Here is a 23,645-nt window from a genome sequence, read left to right on the forward strand (position 1 = left end):
AGGAATTTGGTTGAGAAATTTGGGGAAAATAGGAGAAGTTTTCCAACAATATTTTTGAGTTTTGATTGGGATTTTGATATTGGATTTGTATAATTTTGGTACGAATGAGCTCGTGAGTGAATGAGTGTTCATATTTTGTAAACTTTGCCCGATTTCGAGACGTGGGCCCGGGGAGGCTTTTTGGGGCGATTTTTTAATTTCTTGCTTTAGCTTTGATTTCATTAATTAGATTAGTTTCTTATAGTTGTATTTATAGTATGTAATTTATTTTGGCTAGATTTGGGCCATTCAGAGTTGGATATTCGTGGAAAAGGCATTGTTACCGATTGATTGAGCTTAGTTTGAAGTAAGTGGCTTGCCTAACCTTGTGTGAGAGAAATCTACTTAGGATCTGGTATTGTTGTGAAATGTGAGCGACGTGTATGTGAGGTGACGAGTACGTACACGGGCTATTTGTTGTAAAACCCGATTTATTTTTATGAGTAGCAACCTGCTTTTCCTTTAATTTGAGTTATACCGTTTAAATGAGTATTAGTCTATTTTAATTCTTAATTGAGCTATCCCAATATGTGTAGTTATCATGTTTAGTCTAATATCGCATGTCTACGTGCTTTAACTGCTTATTTGAACTATGTGAAGCATGCCTAGTTGAGTTCCTACTTTTCCTTTATCTTTATCAATATAACTGTAGAAATCTTGCTGTTAACTGTTGTATTTGTTGGTTTGAGCTGTGTGTTTACTTTTGAGACTATGAGGCGGTTCCTCAGGAGTTCTCCCTATATATTTACTTTTGATACTACGAGGCAGTTCCTCGGGAGTTCTCCCTGCACATTTACTTTTGAAACTACGAGGTGGTTCTTCGGGAGTTCTCCCTGCACATTTACTTTTGAGACTACGAGGTAGTACCTCGGGAGTTCTCCCTGCATATTTACTTTTGAGACTACGAGGCGGTACCTCGGGAGTTCTCCCTGTATATTTACTTTTGAGACTATGAGGCGGTATCTCGGGAGTTCTCCCTGTATATTTATTTTGGGACTGCGAGACGGTATATCGGGAGATCCCCTGATGTTTACCCCTATGTATTGTAGTGTTGCCTTGCTGTGTTTCCTTTTTGTTAAATTCTAGTCTCTTATTATACTGTATATTCTCCCACCTTATTTATTATTTACCTGTGGGCCTGACCTGACCTCGTCACTACTCGACCGAGGTTAGGCTTGGTACTTATTGGGTACCATTGTGGTGTACTCATGCTACTCTTCTGCACATATTTTTGTGTGCAGATCCAGGGACTTCTAATCAGCCCCGCTATTAGCTGAGAGTGCTTGTTGCTGTACGGAGACTTCAAGGTATATCTGTCGCGTCCGCAGGCCTAGGAGTCCCCTTCTATCCTCTCCCATGTCAATTACCTTCTGTACTTCTTTTATTAGACTATGGTGTATAGAGATACTTTGATAAAAATAATTTTGAAAAAAATACTTGTCAAAATAAACTGATTTTTGTAGTTTAAGAAAAGAAAAAACTTACGGCGTAGCATTTCACACTTACGTTACCTTTTTTCCTTCAAGGTTTTCTACGTTGATAACTCCCAAAAGTTTAGCGGCTCGACACCCTTCTTTTTATGTTTCTTGGTCCTAATCATTTGTGTGGAAAACTTACATTGTGCACGCGAATTTCTTTAGAAATAGTTAAATTGGGACGTGTTCTTTTGAAACAAGGCAGAAATTTGATAAATATGTTGGTGAAAATCAATACAAACTTTCTACTTCTCCGAAAATTTTGGTGTCAATATATTCCGTTCTATGCGCCTCTATTGTTGCTCGTCTTTAGTCTCACTTTCCAAGTCTTCATTTTTCACTGTTGGTATCATTGTCATTTGTGTTCTTGTTCTACATGACATTAGAAAGATACTAGTGACGCTAATACAATATTTTGAACACTTGCCGCATCTTCAACTTACACTAATTTCTTTTCTATAAATAGGGTTTCAAGTTTTTAAAATTTTGTCCAAATTCATGAAGCTAGCAGCTAAACACGACTGATTAACATTCAACATAGAGATTATTATTATTATTTAAAAAAAAAAAGGTTTTTCTGTTACACTAGGGGATTAGGGAGGACAACCAATATTGAAGCGACATCGATTGTGTGAGAGATTTTCAATGGTATCATCAGATTATAGTTTATTTCTTTTTGTCCTAACTTTCCTCTTTAAAAGTAGATAAACTTGGACCAATTTAAATTAAATTTCTTCAACTATTTCCATTATATTTCCCTTTATCTTTTCTTCACTTTTCTCCTTTTGAAGGCTACAATAAAGGAAGAAAGAAAGCAGTAGAGTAACCAATGAACCGGCTTTAGAAAGATCATAATCATAACTTTATATCTTCCCACCGCCACATCAATGAAATACGAAGAAACCAAGCCTCACGCAAAGGATAACGAAAGGAGAACAACCAAGAAAAAAAGGAAACAATTTTCCACTGAATTAACGGCGGAAATTATTTCGGTCAAAACGGGCCAACTAAGCAACCCATATCATAGTTCGTGAATCTGACTGGATATAATGGGACCCATTTCATCACTTTTCAGAACTTCCACGTGTTCCCCATCAACTGACGGTGAGCCACCCCAATACCCCACCCATTCATTTGTGTCTTTACACACCGTCTCAATTTTTCAGCTGCCTGCCACCGTCTCCATTTTTAACTTTGCATCACAATTCTTGCTATGTAATAAGGATCATTAGCAGTATTTTAGAAAATACAACGACGGAAAGAACGTTCTTTAATTGAGTTAAGCAGAGTTGAATTAATATATTATATAAACAGATTTTACTTAAACTATAGAGCTTGTGATTTCAAAACCTCTGCACCTCTTTGTAGACATTATATATGGATCTTGTAGGCCCCGATTTTTCCTAATAGATTTATACATAAGTTTTGTAGTGTTATAATTTAAATGTACTTTGTGATATAGTTAATTCTTGTACAAAGTTAAAATATAATTTTGGGATGGTAATTCGTATATATTCACGATTTTTCCTCTTTTTCTAACAAGCGATACAAGGTTTTAAAAGATAGTGTACCCAAACATCCAACCTAACTCTTAAACTATTGTCACAAAAACATTAAGAAACTCGTATCAAAAGTATTAAAGCATAAGATTTTAAGTTTCACAAATAATAGATGATTTATTGACATTAGTAGAAGTTTGTGAGGATCCAAAAAATTAAAAATGAAGCTACTTGTTTAGCAAAATATGAGCTTGAAAATTTTCAGTTTTTATTGGGTATGACTATTAAATATAATATGTTAATTATTTTTAATTCAACTAGCAATAGTATAAAATCAAAAGATATGCATATTGATGTTATCATATATAGCTAAGAGGTCTTATTTCTTTTCTGTCTTCAAAATTATAGAGAAAAAGAGTTTGCAACCTTGAATATACAAATTAAGATCACCAAATGATGAGAGTCTTAATATTGAATATTTTTTAAAACACAATGGTCATTGATAGCTTAAACATATTTTTCGAACTAAAAATATTAAGAAAAATAGTATAAGTAGAAGATACTACTTTAAATAATATATTCAATCAAATAAAAAAAATGATTCTTTTTCAAATGCGTATATTACTTACAAAATAATTTTAATAATTCTTGTAACAGTTCCCTTAATGGAAATAAGTTTTCAAAATTAAAATTGATAAAATCTTACCTTAGATTAATAATGGTTCAAAAGAGATTAATTAATGAATTAGTGGTAACAGATTGAAGAAGCATTTTTAATGACTCTATCTATAAAAGCTAAAATAATAGATTTCAAATAAAAAATATGATAAATAAATTAATTCCTTTCATTAAAATTTGACTTTAAACCTCTAATTTTGCAAGCCGCCCAGAAGAACCACGTCATTTAGGTGATTAAACTAGAGGCAATAGCTAATTGGGTAATACTATGATTTTCTAGCTCAATCCTAGAAATTGTGATTAAATCTTGTTTCACCAAAAAAAGCAAACAAAAGAATCTTGTTAGTTGTTTCACCTCCACAGCATTAATCTTGTGGTGCTAGCTGGAAAGCAAAAAGGATAAAGGAAAATTCCAGCCATATTTTACCCGGTCCAGCCATAAAAAGAACCGGTCAAACCGTTGGTAGAAAACGGTCAAAACTCTCCTCATCGGTTTCTCAACCCCATCCACTGACATTCCACCACGTGTAATGACCCTACAGGTGTAGCCCCAGGAATCCAATGACTACTACTTTCTAACTTTCCCCCCTATATAAAACGGTCTAATATCGTAGTCCTCTTTACTTGTGAGTAGTCTCGAGCAACTAAATATGGCGCGAAAAAATTGCGGCTTTCCGGCAGGTTTCCCGTCATTTCCCCTTAGTCTAGCTCTCATTTTCTTCCTCTCCGTCAATCCCCTCCGGCATTGCTCTGCCGGTGGCCATGACTACCGCGACGCCCTCCGAAAAAGCATCCTCTTCTTCGAAGGCCAACGCTCCGGCAAACTTCCACCCGACCAACGTATAAAGTGGCGTAAAGACTCCGCCATGCACGATGGAGCCTCCGCCGGAGTAAGTAACAATTATAATTTCTCAATCCCAAGCTAGCTGGAATGTAAATCTTTAAAATTAATTTATGTATAACTAGCTTTTTACTTTTCAACCCGCAATTAATATGAGAAAGTTTCCACATGATAGAAATGGTTAGTAATTGAGCTAAGTTACGCGTGACGTTTTGTAAAGGTGGACTTGACAGGAGGTTACTATGATGCCGGGGACAACGTCAAATTCGTCTTTCCAATGGCGTTCACTACCACATTGTTGTCGTGGAGCATAATAGACTTCAAAAGGAACATCGGAAGTGAGCTTGGAAACGCCGTGAAGGCAGTGAAGTGGGCGACGGATTTCTTGTTAAAAGCGACGGCTAAGGAAGGCGTCATATATGTGCAAGTGGGTGATGCATTTTCTGACCATAGCTGTTGGGAGAGGCCAGAAGATATGGACACTTTGAGAACTGTTTACAAGATTGACCAGAATCATCCTGGATCAGACGTCGCCGGTGAAATCGCCGCCTCTTTGGCCGCCGCGTCCATTGTTTTCCGGTCACTCGACTCTTCTTACTCTGGTCTCCTACTTGATCGTGCCGTTAAAGTAAGTCTATACTGTTTCTCTTTGGCCTTTTCTCTACTGTTTTAGCTTTTTTCTTTTCGCTTTATTCTTCCGGAATAACAATTGTTTGCGATGTATATAGAATGTACGTACTACTATACACTTTTAAGCAACTTAGGTTAATGCTGACATTTTATTTTAAAAAAGTGTCTTAATTAAGAGATAAGGAGTAATATGTGTTGTTGCATGAAACTATCCCACATTATCGGGTGTAATTAGTAAGCATGGACATAAAGTTTAAGAGTGAAATAATGTATAATTTAGCAAATCCAGGATAGGTCCATAAAGTGTGGATTCATTCTCTAAAGTCTCAAAAGCGAAATGCTTTGGGAAGTGTTGTCTTAGTGTCCTTTTCTGGATATTGGTCTGGTAGCATTAAATAAGTTTGTTGGCTCCTCCCAAGAATTTCCCCATATTGCTAATTGGCCTTTTAGTTGTAACCAATCCTCCTTTGGGAACTAGAATTTCTTCAAAACTAGAAGGGATATTACTAGCATTTTTCTTTAGTTTTTTTCCCCATTTTGTCAAGCTAAAGCTAAGTTACTAGTGTGGACATATAGTTATTTCGTGTAACCATAGTCATTTTGCATGTGAATAGATGGTGTGAACAAAGATGGGGGGAATCATTATATCAGTTGTGTTTTAAACAAGACCTTGCTTTTGGAAATAATAAGATTACATTCAGTATACCTTAGATAAAAACACTCACCATATTCCAAATATCACTATCAACCCCAGAAAAAGGAAAAGATAATATGACCGTTGTATTAAAACGGTCTCGTGTTTTGTAGGTTTTCGAGTTTGCCAACAGGCACAGAGGTGCATACAGCTCCAGTTTGCACTCTGCGGTTTGCCCTTTTTACTGTGATTTTGATGGATACCAGGTAACTTTAATTTTATTAAGAAAATTATCTTGTTCGCTGATCAAGTTAATCAGAATTAATTTTTATATTATCAGCATATATTAACTTAAATCTTTTTGGGTATCGTTGATATTAAACAGGACGAATTGCTTTGGGGTGCGGCGTGGCTACACAAAGCAACAAGGAGGCGTCAATACAGAGAGTACATAGTGAAAAACGAGGTTGTTTTAAGAGCTGGAGACACCATTAATGAATTCGGTTGGGATAATAAACACGCTGGGATTAATGTCCTCATTTCCAAGGTTAGTCTGTTCGAGACTTAATTTATAACCTGGATAAGGAGATATTACTTACATCACTTATTAACTAATCCACTAGTAGTATATACTACTCATTTCATATTCGTCTTATTCTTGGTTCCCCATAATACATTGATATTGGTTTCTTTCTTGTGTCTGTACAGTACTTATCAAATCCTTGTCTCATTTAGGACTTAGATTTATTCTTCTGGTACTGTGATTATCTATTCTTGACTTGTTCAGAAAAAATGACTGCCAATCACATGGTGTAGATATAGTTATCTGTATCAGTGTTTAGTGGATATCCATTGGTGGGGTCCTCTTGGCTACTGCTCTTTGAAAATTAGAGCAAGTGATTATTTCACATGATAGTTTACGTTATGGGCTCCATGTGTGTTTTACTTGAGAATATTGTAGTTTTTTTTAAGGTAGCGTCCTTGCGTGAAGTAACTAATTCACCGGATATTTCTAACTAATATTTAGACAAATAAAAACAATTACCTAGCATTTACTTGACAATTATCCTTACCCTTCAATTATCCTATTCTCGCCTCAATAAAAAATATCATACTAAAACATATATAAGCTCAAGAAAAAATGGTTTAAATTATTCAACCTTTTACAATGTCATGTGATTCATGGAATGGAATGAGCTATCAAAAGTATTAGTCAAATAGTGTACAATTTTATGTAAAATTGAACAGGGAACTGAATTAAGCAGTAAAAACTGTGAATTCAAGAGGAAAACAGGAAAGCCAAAAATGTTAAAATGAAAGTAGGAAAAAAGAAGACTTGAAAGGTGAAGCCTACAGAAGTGCTCCATGTGAAGTGTATATGCAAAATATAGATAAAATAAAAAATGACCCAAAAAAAGAGAGCTTGGGAGTAGTCTTTGAAGTAATGTGTATGTGGTAAGAGAGGGGTCCAACTTGGATCAGTGACTTTACTGGTGTAAGCATGTGCTAAAAGTTGTGGGAGGTCAGTTGCTTATCTTACCTATACAGTATACATACACAGATATATGATACAAGTGGCAACTATCTGCTTTATATTTTCGAAAACAGTGTGATTATGACTTACCATTATAAGGGGAAGGGGTTTCCTCCTTCAGTTTTGACAGTACTCATTTTGGCATAATATTTTATTCTCCTATTGGTCCCTTTTTAACTAAAATTTTGCCCACAGAATATATATCTGACAAGTTGGCTTGTAAACTGTGCTTAGATTCTTCGTAGCTATTCTTTCAACCAACAACTAGCTAGATTTAGGATTTATTTTACTAATCTTATTATTAGCTTTTATTTAGCACTCCAATATTACTTAGCACCTTAATTTTAATTTGGTTAACATTTCAACAGGAGGTGTTGATGGGAAGAGCACCAGATCTAAAATCCTTTCAAGTAAATGCAGATGCCTTCATCTGCTCAGTATTACCTGGAATTTCTCATCCCCAAGTGCAATATTCTCCAGGTAACAAAAGGCATTATCTGACTACTACTTTCGAAATAATATGAAAGAACTGCGAGTGAATTACAATATAGTATAATACTAATAATGTTTGTCATTTTGTTGTTGTGGGTGAGAAGGTGGACTCATTGTCAAACCTGGCGTTTGTAACATGCAGCATGTGACATCCTTGTCCTTCCTACTGCTCGCTTACTCTAATTATCTAAGCCACGCCAATCATGCCGTGCCATGTGGCTCCATCTCAGCCACCCCTGCTCTCCTCAAACATATTGCCAAACGTCAGGTAATTTTGCACCCACCCAATGTAATATTTCTTCAAAAATTGAGTATAATTTTTATATCAAATTTTGTTTTACACTATCAATAACATAAATGATAACAATAAATAATAATTCATAAGAAATGAGATTCGAAACCTAAAACATTTGACATATTACATGTTGCAATAAGTAAGTATGCTTATAGTGTAAAGTATTTTTAAGCATATAAGTTAATTCCTTAAAAAATTAGGATAAAAATTGGAACCAATGAAATCAGAACCCCTACTACTACGTTTAATATCTTGGAATGAAACAGGTTTAGATTTCCGTCGACTATATTCTAGATTAGAGTCGCACTTCAATAGTGATCATTTCGTCTGCACCTAATATTGTTTTGAAGTAAAAATTACGATACAAGCTCTTTCAGTCACTTCACTCTCCCTATACAACCAAAATTAAAAGGACCCCGTGTTCTTTAAATTTCCTCAAATTGCGGTGAATGAACTTGAAAAAACTTGTGGGCCCATCTGCCCATTTCAAAGTCTTAAATCTTAATTACCTTTTGTTGCAAGAAATCAATAATATTGATATGAGATCTCACGGATCATTGTTCCACATATCCATCCTTCCAAGTCGTTGTGTTGTTACTATTTCTTGCTCATTATTGTATTTCTTTTTAAGAATGTTTTCACTATGCTTTTACCGAGTCTGTTGTCTATCGGAACAACCTTTTTACTTTTACAAGGTAGGGATAAAGTGTGCGTATCCTTATCCGACTTCACTTATAAGATTATACTAAATTTGTTGTTGTTAATGCATCCATCCTTCAATGTCATTATTTATGCCTTTTGAAATTAATTTTTATGTATATAATATCATAAATCTTCAATAAAACTATACATTGGGCCTTACAGGTGGATTACATTCTTGGAGATAATCCGCAAAGAATGTCATACATGGTGGGGTATGGTCCACGTTACCCATTAAGGATTCACCACAGAGGCAGCTCTTTACCATCTGTGGCGGCCCACCCAGCCCGTATTGGGTGCAAAGGAGGGTCCAATTATTTCTTCTCACCAAATCCAAATCCAAATCGCTTGATTGGTGCTGTTGTTGGTGGGCCCAATATAACTGATTCCTTCCCAGACGCAAGGCCATTCTTTCAGGAGTCGGAGCCCACTACTTACGTTAATGCGCCATTGGTGGGCCTTTTGGCTTACTTTTCAGCCCATACTTGATCTCTTCCAATGTAAAGAGAGAATAGAGTGGTGTGCAAAGGCCACCCTCTCTATACCATATATTATTATTGTTCAACATCCTAATTGTTCCTTATTCAATCAATGAAGAAACTACTACGACTAGTCTTTTTATTTCACTGTACCATATGCCAACTATTAATACAACAATGTCTTGTTCCCTATTCAATCGATGAACAAAGTACTACAAGTAATCATTTTTTCACTATATATGCCAACTATTAAAACAGCAATGTCTTCTTTGACTTCTCCATGTGCCTTCAAATTAAAAATATAGATAGGTTAGTGAGGAAAATAAATTTTGCCCATAAAGAGAAGTATTATCATGAAAAACGACTTTTTAATACGAAAGATGCTTACCTTGTAATTATGATCAAAATGAGGAGTACTTTTTGTAGATGTTGAGTTGAGTAAGAGAGGTAGGCCTAGGGGAGGAAATTTCATACTATCGGTCATATTGCCCTGCTTTTCTTTGACATTCTGTATATGGATACTGTTCTCATCTTTTTCTCCTGTCTCAAGAGTTCTGCAATGAATATTAACTCTAATTTAATCAGTAAGTTGTTGATAGTAGGAGCAATTGATGTATGCTGGAACATAATGTGGATTTCTTTTACTAGTCCTATCAATGGGCAAAAATAACACCACAAGTTCAAAAGAAGGGATCAGCAGCCTTGTATTTTAATAAATAAGGTGGCAACATTTTCTATGCACAACCCAAACCACATTTTCATTTTGTGGGACTAGTAGCAGCAGCGCTAAATTCACCAAGTCTCATTCTCAATTTTGGCTTAGTAGATGACATATAGCTGAATATGCTTATTCTAAATGCTAATAAAAAAAGCCAGGAGTTGTCTATAAAAAATGGTACGTACCATCATCGTTACCCCGTCGTTTCTTGTGTCTATTCTCAAGGGTAAGAACTCTAATAGTTCTTAAAAGATTTGTAAAATTTACATTTTCGAAAGCATCATGGACGTACTACTATCTCTATACACGTTATTTAAACTCAAGTAATTGGGTCCTAAAGATCTGTATGTAGATGCAGTTGTAGGCTACTATTATGTATGCATTCTGCCAGAGAGTAGTTCATATGCTCTGTTTGTCTATCCTTTAGCAAAAAGAGGCAACAACAACAATAACAACAACATACCCAGTAATATCCTACACCGTGGGGTCTGGAGAGGATAGTGTGTACGCAGACCTTACTCCTACCTTGTGAGGATAGAGATGTTTCCAATAGATCCTCGGCATCCTTCCCTCCAAGAACTCCCCACCTTGCTCTTGGGGTGACTCGAACTCACAACCTCTTGGTTGGAAGTGGAGGGTACTTACCATCAGAGCAACAATAAAGTGTTGCTTAGGGGTACCCAGTAAAGTGATCAACAATGAAAGAAAATAATGGTTAGTTATAAAATTCTACTACCAACAGAAAGCGAGAGTATCTGCCATTAAGCAAAAAGAGGGAGAAAAAAAATACTAATTTCCTTGTAATAAAATTTTAAAGCTAACTGGAAAGTGTTGCTCAGGGGAACTCGGTCCCATTCAAAAAAATAAGGGGAGTGTTGTTTCCCAAACACTAAGTTTAAGGGGTCTAGTGAATTTACTCTAAATAAAATGATATAAATTATAGGCATATCATTATATATCTATTTGTCTCAATTTATCTGACACTTTTATTTTTCTTTTATCCATAAAAAAGATGTTTATATATTTAAAATAATATAACTTTTAAAATTTTCATTTGAGATTATTTATAGACGGTCCGAAGAGATTCTCTATCATATATCGATAAAAAGAGTTGATAATTCATTTATTTCTTTTTTCATGTAAAGTTGATAATTTTGATGTAGAATATCCTTAACAAGGCAACAAGAAAACTTGATTTTACATATGAGACTCATAAACAGGCACACCGTATGTGGAAAAAAAGGATCAAGAGCCGCAGATTAATTTTCTTCTCTTCTCCTCTATTTTTTTTTGTTATGTTTTTCTGTTCTCTCTTTTGCCAAAATCGTACCAAGATTCCCATCTTCTTCTTCTTCCTATATATATTCGACAGGAAGATCAGTACTACACGCCTTAACCTCTAAAAGCAAAAAGCTTAATTACGAGACAAAGTACTTCATTCACATTCTTGACCATTTCTAACTTGTATACGGTCAAAATCGAGCTTGCCCTTCGTATGATTAATCCAAACTGGAAAATGATAAATCAAGGTTTAACCTCGTGTAATATCGAGTCATGATGCGAAGTTAGGATGTCGAGCTCGTGACCCAGAGACCGATCAAGATCGAGATCGAGCAAAATAGAGATTGGCCAAGATCGAGACCAATCAAGATCGAGATTTGCCAAAATCGAGACCTAACAAAATAGAGATCGAGCGAGACTGAGGAAATCTTATCGAGCCAAAAAATAAAAAAGCCAGAATATCCGCAATTGGGCGAGAATCTCGGCGAAAATTCTAGCGCATATCAAGGAGATGCCAATTAATTAATCTATCATGTGATTCTTTACTGTATTTAGGATTATATTGAGAGTAGAACTTCCCTACTATATAAAGGGGATCTGATTATTTGTAGGGGACACATCATTTTATGCAAAAAAAAAAAGCAATACAATGCCTTCTTTCAACATCATTATTTTGTTATAAGGGTGACAAGTGGGCCGGTCTAGGCCCGGGACCGGCCCGGGACTGCGGGCCAAACAGGCTAAACGGGCCAGGACCGTTTGGCCCGATTTTAGTGGGCCTGGGCCGATCTCGTGGACCGGTCCTATGATTTGGGCCCGCCATGTCCGAGACCATTTAGCCCGCCAGCGACCTGGACCGGCCCGGGACCGGATCAGTCCCTTAGCGGGCCAAACGGTCCCAACGACTATTTTTTTTAAAAAAATAGAGCCGTTGGGCTGTCAAAAATAGCCGTTGGCTATTTATAAAATAGTCATTTAACCCCCCAAGCTTTGTTTTAATCTCAAACTTTTTATAATTACACTTTTTTCCTATTTTCAACTATAAATACCCCATTATTCTTTCATTTTTTCTTACAAAATCATCAATCTATCACAATCTCTCTCTAATTTTCTTCTATAATTGCTACTATTGTTTACTTTATTGTTACTAAGTGTATAATATATAAGCTATATTCGATATATATATATATATATATATATATATATATATAGTATAGTATATATACTAAATGAGATGTATATATAGTATATATATAAGCTATATTCGATAAGCTATATATATATATATATATATATCTTATATACTATATATAAGATGTATAAATAGTATAGTATAGTATATATACTAAATGAGATGTATGTATAGTATAGTATAGTATAGTATAGTATAGTATAGTATAGTATAGTATAGTGATATCACGTATCCTTAGAGCCGCGTATAGATTCAATTATTTTCCGTTTTTCGGGTAAATAGTTTGGCGCCCACCGTGGAGCTAAGAATAATAGTGGTTATTTTATACAAATCTCTATAAAACACACAATGTTACACTTGCTCTTTGAAGTGTCTTTGATTTCAGGCTAAATATGACGAACTTTCAATTACTGCCCCCGCATATCGACAACGGATCTGGCCATCAAGGTGAGAATAATAACGTGATGCCCAGTGATGTAAGGTCACCCGCTAACCCCGTTGGGACTCGAGCGATGGATCCGATTGACGTTAATTCACATGTGGCCATCGACGCGAACCAGCATACTGGTACCGAAAACTGAGTCCATGGTGGAACCCGATCTGCAGCTCGAAATACCCAAAATATCGGAGAAGACGGGATCAGCCTACGAATGATCTTCGAAATATTGCAAGCTCAACAGGTGGCGATAGCCTCAGTTGCAGAGCCAAACCCAGGCACCAAGCATGACTAAGCCTAGTCTAGCCCAAGAAGTTACCCACAGAACGGGGTCAGCCGTGGTAAGGTCAAATGAACAAGAATCGGGGACTAACCCCGAAATTATAAAAATGCTCGAGGAACTTACAAAGCGGATAGAGTCATGGAAAAAGAAGATCGAAGCAAACGACAAGAAGGTAGAAACCTATAACTCCAGGGTTGATCAGATCCTAGGGGCACCACCAATATTGAAGGGTTTGGATTCCAAAAAGTTCGAACAAAAGCCCTTCCCCCCGATCGCAGCTCCCAAACTGATCCCCAAGAAGTTCCGCATGCCCGAGATTCTTAAGTATACTAGAACGATCGACCCCAACGAGCATGTCAGCTCTTAAACGTGTTCCATTAAAGAGAATGATTTAGAGGACGACAAGATCGAATCCGTATTACTAAAGAAATTCGGGGAAACCCTATCAAAGGGGGAAATGATATGGTACCATAATTTACCACCTAACTCTATCGATTCTTTTGCCATGCTTACAGATTATTTTGTAAAAGCACACGCCGGAGCCATAAAGGCCAATATTAGAAAGTCGTACCTTTTTAAGGTAAAGCTGAAAGACAACGAGATGCTTAGAGAGTTTGTGTCTCGGTTCCAAATGGAACAAATGGATCTACCACCGGTCGCCGATGATTGGGCCTTTCAAGCTTTCACTCAAGGACTAAATGAACGAAGCTCAGTGGCTTCACAACAGTTGAAGCAGAACTTGATTGAGTACCTGGATGTTACCTGGGTCGATGTACATAATCGATATCAATCGAAGATTAGAGTCGAAGACGACTAGATGGGGCTCCTTCCGGGTCTGTTACCAAAAGGTATGCTGATCGAGAACCAAGATCGAATAAGGATCGATACCATCCGTATAATAGAGATCGTATGGGCAACGGTCCAGGGAACAACTCTGCATGAGGTGTGAGGAGAAATGATCAAGGTCAGAGATCTCGAGGGCTCATTAGCAAGAATGGTTCGATAGGCATACCGGACCTAAGAGAGCACTGCGATTATCAGAATATAACTTCAATGTTGATGCATCTGCCATCATATCGACTATCGGACGCATCAAAGATACTAAATGTCCCTGACCTCTATAGACCGATCCAGCCCAGAGGAATCCCAATCAAGTATGCAAGTATCATGGCACCCATGGCCACAGAACGGAAGATTGAAGACAATTGAGAGAAGAAGTGGCCCAACTATTCAATGAAGGGAACCTTTAGGAGTTTCTAAGTGATCGGGCCAAGAATCATTTCAAAAACAGGAAGTTCAATAGAAAAAATGAGCAAGAAGAACCTCAACACGTTATTCATATGATTGTCGGAGGGATCGATGCTCCCCAAGGGCCAGTGTTAAAAAGAAACAAGGTGTCGATCACAAGGGAGAAGCAATCTCGGGCTCAGAATTACATACCAAAAGGAACCTTGTCCTTCAACGACGAAGATGCAGAAGGAATCATACAGCCCCATAATGATGTACTGGTAATATCTGTACTCATGGATACGACTCAAGTTAAACGTTTGTTGATTGATCCAGGTAGTTCGGCCAACATCATTCGATCGAGGGTTGTAGAACAACTCGGTCTACAAGACCAAGTCGTGTACGCGGATCGAATACTAAGCAGATTCAACATGGCATGTGAAACCACTAAGGACGAGATAACTTTGCTAGCAAACATGGTCGGGACCGTCCAAGAGACGAAGTTCCATGTGATCAAGGGCGACATGATGTATAACGTCCTGTTCAGGAGACCATGTATCCACAACATGAGAGCAGTGCCCTCGACCCTTCACCAGGTTCTAAAATTCCCAAAACCAGAGGGAATCAAAACAGTCTACGGGGAGCAACCCGCTGCAAAGGAAATGTTTGTCGTTGATGAAGTAATTCCGATATCAACACTCTCATCGATGAAGGGGTCATATTCGAAGGGAAAATAAGAGGCCAAATAGCAATCACAAATGCCTGCCTCGACCCAACTAGAGAAGCAGGGGACTAACGAAGATGAGGATTATAGAATCCCTCTATCCTTCGTAGTCCCCAATGACTCCGACGCTACCAAATCAACGGTTGAAGAGCTGGAGCAAATCATACTAATCGAACATCTGCCTGAACGAAAGGTATACCTGGGCACGAGTTTAAATCCTGAGCTCAGGACAAAGCTTATTGAATTTCTTATAGCTAACATGGACTATTTCGCTTGGTCCCATCTCGACATGACATGTATCCCACTAGAAATCACCACCAATACACTAACCTTGGACCCGAAATTCCGTCCGGTGAAGAAAAAAAGAAGACCCCAGTGCGAGGTCAAACATGCTTTCATCAAAGACGAGGTAACCAAGCTTCTTAAAATAGGGTCCATCCGTGAAGTAAAATACCCCAAATGGTTAGCAAACGTAGTAATAGTCCCTAAGAAAGGAAACAAACTTAGAATGTGTGCAAATTACAAATATTTAAATAAAGCATGCCCAAAGGATTCTTTCACTTTGCCTAATATCGATCGCATGATCGACGCCACGGCCGGCCACGAGATCCTCAGTTTTCTCGATGCCTTTTACGGGTACAACCAAATACGGATGAACCCGAGTGATCAGGAAAAGGCTTCGTTCATCACTAAATATAGTACCTACTGCTATAATGTAATGCCATTTGGATTAAAAAATACTGGTGCCACTTATCAATGCCTAGTAAACCGGATGGTCGAAGAACAAATAGGAAAATCTATGAAAGTTTACATTGACGACATGCTAGTTAAGTCCCTATGAGCAGAGGGCCATTTGAAGCATATGCAGGAAATTCTCAGTATATTGAAGAAATACAACATGAAACTGAACCCGGCAAAATGCGCATTCGGGGTTGGGTTAGGAAAATTTCTCGGATTCATGGTATCTAACCGAGGAATTGAGATTAATCCCGACAAGATCGAAGTTATTGATGACATCATGGTAGTAGACAACGTAAAGGCCGTACAGAGGTTAACCGGGCACATGGCGGCCCTAGGGCGATTCATCTCGAGGTCCTCCGATAAGGGCCACTAATGTTTCTCGTTGCTAAAGAAGAAAAATAACTTCATATAGACCTCGGAATGCCAGCAGGCCTTGGAAGAGCTTAAACAGTACTTATCCCCACCTAGAAATATTGGCGCTCGCTTTGATAAGCGCCACTAGGAAACTAAGACTATACTTTCAATATCACACCCATATGTGTTGTAACAACTTATCCACTTCAAAATATTTTGCATAAACTTGAGCTTTCGGGACGGTTGGCCAAATGGGACGTAGAAATCAGCGAGTATGATACTGAATACCGACCCCAGACAACAATTAAGTCTCAAATTTTGGCAGACTTCATAACTAACTTCACGTCGGCACTAATACCCGAGGTCTAAAGAGAGTTGTTGATAAACTCGGGTACATCTTCGGGAATCTGGACCCTCTTCACGGACGGTGCCTCGAATGTAAAAGGGTCAAGACTCGACATCGTACTAAAACCGCCCACATGCAACGTGGTTAGACAATCTATTAGAATTGTGAAATTGACTAACAATAAGGCCGAGTATGAGGCCATGATTGTAGGTCTCAAACTAGCCAAAGGCTTGGGAGCAGAGGAGATCGAAGCCAAATGCGACTCCCTCCTTATGGTGAATCAGGTTAACAGAATCTTCGAAGTTAGGGAAGAACGAATGCAAATTTGCACCGATTTAAGGAGTGGACTTTGCAACATGTGCCTCGAGATCATAATAGTGAGGTCGATGCCCTCGCAAACTTAGGTTCATCGGTAGAGGACAACGAGCTCAATTCGGGGGCTGTCGTGCAACTCATGAGGTTAGTAGTCGAAGAAGGCCACACCGAGATAAATTCCACAAGCTTGACCTGGGATAAGAGAAATAAATACATATAGTATTTGAAAACTGGAAACTTCCTTCAGATCCGAAAGAATCAAGGGCCCTGCGCACGAAGGTAGCACGATTCACCTTGTCCGAAGATGGAACCTTGTTCAGAAGGATGTTCGACGGTCCATTAGCAATATGTCTGGGACCAGGAGACACCAAGTATGTTCTGAGGGAAGTTCATGAGGGCATTTGCGGAAATCACTCCGGTGCCAAATCATTGGTTCAAAAGGTAATCAGAGCCGGTTATTACTGGATCGACAAGGAAAAATATGCAAAAGAGTTTGTTCGAAAATGTGACAAATGCCAAAGGCATGCACCAATGATTCGCCAACCCCGGGGAACCGCTCCATTCAGTCTTGTCACTATGGCCATTCATGAAGTGGATAATGGACATCGTTGGCCCTCTTCCATGGGCACTAGGTAAAGCCCAATTTATTTTATTTATGACTGATTATTTTTATAAGTGGGTTTAAGAATAGGTATTTGAGAAAATTAGGGAGAAGGAAGTCGTCAACTTCATTTGGGATCTCATCTTATGTCGATTCAGGATGCCATCCGAAATTGTGTGTGATAACGGAAAACAGTTCGTCGGCAACAAATTAACCAAATTTCTCGAGGATCACAAGATCAAAAGAATACTATTAGCACCTTATCATCCCAACGGGAACGGGCAAGCCGAATCGACCAACAAAACCATCATCCAAAATCTTAAGAAGATGCTAACCGATGCTAAAGGAAAGTGGAAGGAAATTCTACTCGAAGTTATTTGGGAATACCACACTACTTCGAAGTCTAGTACCGGGGCTACCCTATTCTCATTAGTTTATGGCTCCAAAACTCTAATACCGGTCGAAGTCGGAGAGCCAAGTATCCGGTCCCGATATATAACAAAGGAATCAAATGACGAGGCCATGAATACGAGCCTAAAACTATTGGATGAAAGGCGCAAAACAATCCTCATCCGACTGGCCGCCCAAAAGCAACAGATCGAGAGATACTACAATCGAAGAGCCAATCTTTGATATTTTAACGTCGGGGACTTAGTGCTAAGAAAAGTCACCCTCAATACCCGAATTCCCAATCAAGGGAAATTAAGCCTGAATTGGGTAGGACCGTACAAATTCGAGGTCACCGGAAAAGGGTCCTACAAGCTCGGAACGATGAATGGGGACTACCGAGCAATTAGAACATATCTTACCTAAAACGGTACTACTGCTAAGGTACGCCCCTTTTCCATTCCTTTTCCATTTCAAATTAACACTTGCAGGTGGTTGACAAGAAACGACGATGGAGTTTTCAGCAAAAGGCACGAAGTCTTTAGGTCTGAAAGCACGTGTTGCACTCTTTTTTTCTCAGACCGATTTTGTCCCAAATGGTTTTTTTCGGAGAGGTTTTTGAAGAATCGGCATCGAAGACCCATTCAACAATATCCGAGGTTCCTTTGCAATCAACCTTGAATACTGGGGGGTTGCCCTCGGATATGTGTTATCTTCGAATATTAACTCTAGCGAGGAAACTACTTCATAAATGAGGGTCTCGATAGATAGGATTTATTGTAAGGGTCGAACGGTCAAAACGAACCATGCCCACGTAGATTGCTTGAGCCCTGTTTTGATCGAGAATACAGAGAAGTATCTTCCTTACAAACATCTTATGCTTTAAATTTTTTTATCTTCTCTCTTTACATCCCTTAAAGAGCTTCGTACTTCCGAAAATAACGAGCCCTAGGGCAATACTTAACCGGAATACGAACGATCTCTCCTTCACTCGGGGACTGCTGTCCCACTCAAACACCCCAAGTCATCGAGTTTCGGGAGCGAAAGACCTAATAGGCAACACCCGATTTCTAAAGGTCACAGTCACCCTACTCAGGAACTATTATCTCAGAAAAGCCTAGATAAAACGTGAAAACAAGCCCAATGGGTAGCTCCCGAACTAAAAGGCTACGACCAGTTTAACACAGCTCGGAGAAGTCCGAGATTCGTGGCAAAAATAGGCCTTCAAAAAAGAGAAATCTTTCACAACCGGTTCTAAAGGCTACCCTCGGCAAAGTCTCAAAATATTTTCGAAGAAAAACTTTGGTAACATCGAACCCCAATAACGCCTTAATCCAGAAAAGGCAGTAAAGGAAAGGTTTATTCGAACCCTCGAACACAACCTTATTGCTTCATTTTAAGGCATTTCAATCTTTGTAAATACAAATAACAAAGCAAAGGAAAAATATGAGAGCCGAAAGGGAAAGAAAAGCCTTATATTCATATACAATAGTTTGTTACAAATACCAAATCGGCCGAACACAAAAATGTACAACTGCCAAAAACGGCCTCAGAAAAAATGCAAAAGATAAACAAAAATTTCTAAGTGGCTTGGCATTCATCAGAGGTTGCATCTCCATCCTCGGGATTTTCTCCATCTTCGGATTCACTCGAGCTGGCTTCCTCTTCTTTGGAATTTTCGATCTCAGCCATAATATCGAAACCCTGGGCATAAACTCCCTCGAGGGCTTCCCTTCGAGCTTGCCATTTTGCATGATCCACCATGCCCTTGGCCCTGGCCTAGATGGCCTCATCGTCGACCCTAAACTGGACCACTTTAGTATCAGCTTTTGTATTGGCCACGGTCACCTCAGATCTGGCCATGACCACCTCACATCTGGCCACGACCACCTCACATCTGGCCACTTTGAGTTCGTTGGCCAAGCTTGCTTTATCAGAAAACGGCCAAATCCAAGTGAGACTGAAGCTCCTTGACCTTCTCGACCAGTGCCGAGGCCTTCTCTTTTGCAGCTTGGATCTAGGTCTCAGCCGACTCCAATTGCACTTGAACGGTTTCCTTTTTCGAGGCTAGGATGTCCATGTTCTTTTTGAATTCTTCCGCCTCGGCCTGTATCGCATCTACCTGCGTCTGGAGCTGTCCGATTTGTTCGAGCCTCTGTCGGACCTGTAGAATCAGATCATTAGTAGTTATCTCCAATTTATCTTCACTATCGTGAATAACTCGGAATACTTTCTCGGCCATCTCGGTATGCTCATCTCAAGCCGTCACTAAATCGGCCAGAAGATTCTCACTAAGAAGCTTGTAAGTATCATTTTTCTCTGTGAGGTCCTGAACCTCATCCTTTTGCTTTTCCTGGATTCGAAGGAAAACCTCATGATGCAACACCGAAGCCTGCAAACAAGGAAAATAATGTTAGAATTATCTACAACTCCGAGTTTAAAAATAATAGAGAGACCCTCGAAGTTACCCGATTCAGAGCATGTTGGGTCTCATTAAAAAGGCAAGCGCCCCCACCACGTTCATCACGGCTTAGTCTTCCTCGGTCTCCAAGGATCTAAGGTAGCTAACAATCCCCACGGGGGGGGGGGGAGAGAAAATTCGGGCATCCTCCGGGATAGAAAGCACTATATTCCGCCTGCGGTCGGGGTTAACACTTGGGGACGGTAATCGGTCCACCAGTTTTGGGCTCAATGAAGAACCGATGGCACCCGATGAAGGTACATTTTTCGGTACCGATAAACCACCAAACCCGGTGTAATCCTCTGAGGCAGTGGACTCAAACCCATCCAAGAAGCCATGTATATCGGTCACTCCCTAAATACCTTCGTAAGAGCGACCTTCCAACGTATTGGCCTCGCGGATCATAGCGTCCGAAATCTGAGGGAATCCAGAAATATCGATCAGCCCGAGATCGTCCCTCAGGATATCTTCCACTGCCCGGGAAGCCTCGACCCCGGTCTCTCTCTCGACCATCTCAGCTTGGGACAGAGTGGCCTTAAATCTTTCTTCTTCAGGAACTATGGACAATGCTCCCTCATCAACCTCCGCCAATTCAGAGGACTTTTGTATCGAAACACCAGCCCGCACACAGACTACTAGTTTGGAATTATCTTCCTCTTCAGACTCATCCTTTAATCGGCGGATTAAGTTCGAAGGCATAGCACCAGTGTCCCCCTTGGGCTTGCGAGACTTCCTCATCATTTTTTTCTTTTCCGAGCCCGGGGAACTCTTAGCCCCTTTTCTCTTCTTTTCTTTGGCCTGCTTCAAAGCGGATGGAAGGACTTCTTCGTCACCAGATGGGGGCCTCATCGCAACATCCTTCCTGAGGCCTACAAAGGAAAAAGGGAGTAAGCAAGAGAAGAAGCTCGAACGATAACCGTTCCAAAAGAAAAGCTTACCATGATTGCGGGCCTCCCATCGACCCTTTGATAACTCCACCCAAGCATGCTCGGAGTATGTTTTCTGCGACACCAGGCCCTCGACCCATTGCTTGATTTCCATAATCGGTTCTGGCATCTGGGCCACAGTTGCAACACCAAAAACATAGATGAGGAAAGAGGATAAGAAGTAAAACAGCAAAATGAACGTTCAAAGGGAAATACTATTCATTATTTATGTTCCATTTCTCAAGAAACGACATGTCTTTAGCAGGGATCAGGTCCGAAGTCCTTATTCGGACAAATCAGCCCATCCAACCTAGGTCACGAGTCTTGTCTATGCTCGAGAATGGGGCTTTGTTGGCTCGACAAAAAAGCTTGATCAGCCCTCCTCGATAGAGCCAGGGACTGTAAAGGCGCATAAGGTGATCGAGGGTGAAAAGAAACCCCTCGATTTTGCTTGTGAAGAATCAGAGGAGAATCACTATTCTTCAAAAAGAATGAAGGATCTAGCCGAGGGTCACGTCGTATCTCTTGCAGAAGGCGACGATGATAGGGTCTAAGGGACCCAACGTGAAGGGGTAAGTATAAACACTTAGGAACTCCTCCACGTGGGTAGTAATCGATTCCTCAAGCGATGAGACTACTACACGATTTTTGCCCAGTTGCATTCCTTTTTCACTTTGTCGAGGATTTTCTCGGTGATTGAATACATGTACCTCGAGATGGGCTCACATCGGCCCGGTACCGAAGAGGCTTTTTCGACCTTAAAGTTGATGACGATTGGGCACATACCGGAACGAATTCCTCAGGGTGGGACACCGCCGCAGCCTCACCACCGGCAGGTCATGATGAAGAAGCAGTCTCTTTTTGCGGAACAGTTTTGGAGGCTTTCACCATTGATGAATAAGGGAAAAGAGAATTAGGACGGTATGCGGTTTAATTAGAGTTCTAGAAATTTGGGTGTGAAAATTATGAAGCAAAGTGTTTTTCTCAAGAAGAAGCAAGAGTAGAAAGAGCTTTGAGTGTAAAGTTTGAATGAGAAATGATAAGGTTCTTATAGGTTGCTGGCGATGGTTCGGAACCGGTAATGGCCGACTAGCAACTGACATGAATTTAATGCCTTGGTAACTGGACCGATGTGACGTTTCATCGCATACATCATAATCGAGCTCGTCGCTGACGTCATTACCCATCGAGTCGGAGTTCAGAAATTCATATCGTTTCTCGCCATCTTTATTTCCGAGAAACGAGGGGACTATCTGTATACGATCAAAACTGAGCTTGCCCTTAGTATGACTAATCGAGACTGGAACATGATAGACCAAGGTTCAACCTCGTGTAATATCGAGCCATGATGCGAAGTTAGGTTGCCGATCTCGTGACCCAGAGACCGATCAAGATCGAGATTGGCCAAGATCGAGATCAAGCAAAATAGAGACCGATCAAGATCGAGATCGAGCAAAATAGAGACCGATCAAGATCGAGATCAACCAAGATCGAGACCGAGCAAAATAGAGACCGATCAAGATCGAGATAGGCCAAGATCGAGACCGAGTAAAATAGAGATCGAGCGTGACCGAGGAAAGCTTATCGAGCAAAAAAACAAAAAGTCGGAATATTCGCATTTGGGCCAGAATCTCAGCGGAAATCCCGGCACATATCAAGGAGAAGCCAATTAATTAACCTATCATGGGATTCTTTACTGTATTTAGGATTATATTGAGAGTAGGAGTTCCCTACTATATAAATGGGGTATGATCATTTGTAGGGGACACAACATTTTATGCAAAAAGAAGAAGAAGCAATACACTGCCTTCTTTCAGCGTCATTATTTTGTTACTCTGTTCATATACCAGCGGAATCCACCTGGTTCGAGGGGGATCGAACTTGAGGGCCAAGGCTAATTGATTTATTTGGTTTGCATTTATTTCTTTTACAGTTAATTTCAGCACTAATATACTTATTTTCTCAATTTGTTTCAAGTGATATCATGTATCCTTAGAATCGCGTATAGATTCAATTGTTTTCCGTTTTTAGGGTAAACACAACTATAATCCACAAAGTTATCAGACATTTCAACAAAGGTATTTGTTCAATGACAAGCACTGGGGTGACGCCAAGAGCAATGCTCCTATATTTGTATTGAATTTATTATCATGTTTGATACAGCTCCCAATTTTAAAGCCCTCCTGCTCTTCATTGAGGTATTCCATCAGTTTCTTGAGGTTCTAATATAAAGTTGAAATGGCAAATATAATGTAAAATGCATATTACAGTGACGATGTAAAGCTTTTTTTATTCTATAGGCTATAGCAAATTATTATTTTATTTTCTAGGTTACCTTTGCTATAAAGAATTATTTTA

General features: G+C 39.3%; 1 protein-coding gene across 2 annotated transcripts; it reads left to right on the plus strand.

Annotated features, from left to right (window-relative positions):
* Positions 1-4,319: 4,319 nt before the first annotated feature.
* LOC104115785 (endoglucanase 8-like) lies at positions 4,320-10,039 on the plus strand. 2 transcript variants are annotated; one of them, XM_070179784.1, is made up of 7 exons: positions 4,320-4,581; positions 4,753-5,160; positions 5,970-6,062; positions 6,182-6,343; positions 7,699-7,810; positions 7,927-8,090; positions 9,898-10,039. In XM_070179784.1, the coding sequence occupies exons 1-7, from the start codon at positions 4,342-4,344 to the stop codon at positions 9,922-9,924; spliced, it is 1,206 nt and encodes a 401-aa protein (XP_070035885.1). In that variant the 5' UTR covers positions 4,320-4,341; the 3' UTR covers positions 9,925-10,039. The 2 variants fall into 2 exon arrangements, with proteins under 2 accessions (XP_070035885.1, XP_009624784.1); XM_009626489.4 differs by lacking the exon at positions 9,898-10,039 and adding an exon at positions 8,982-9,531.
* The last annotated feature ends 13,606 nt before the right edge of the window (positions 10,040-23,645 follow it).

This window comes from Nicotiana tomentosiformis, chromosome 7 (genome assembly GCF_000390325.3).
Source record: "Nicotiana tomentosiformis chromosome 7, ASM39032v3, whole genome shotgun sequence".
Taxonomy (NCBI): Eukaryota; Viridiplantae; Streptophyta; class Magnoliopsida; order Solanales; family Solanaceae; genus Nicotiana; species Nicotiana tomentosiformis.

Excerpts from the sequence above, each read along its gene's own strand:
- LOC104115785 (XM_009626489.4), top strand. The coding sequence starts at position 4,342 with ATGGCGCGAAAAAATTGCGGCTTTCCGGCAGGTTTCCCGTCATTTCCC. Across the intron at positions 6,344-7,698 it reads TTAATGTCCTCATTTCCAAG|GAGGTGTTGATGGGAAGAGC; the intron begins GTTAGTCTGTTC and ends ACATTTCAACAG. Across the intron at positions 7,811-7,926 it reads CCAAGTGCAATATTCTCCAG|GTGGACTCATTGTCAAACCT; the intron begins GTAACAAAAGGC and ends GTGGGTGAGAAG.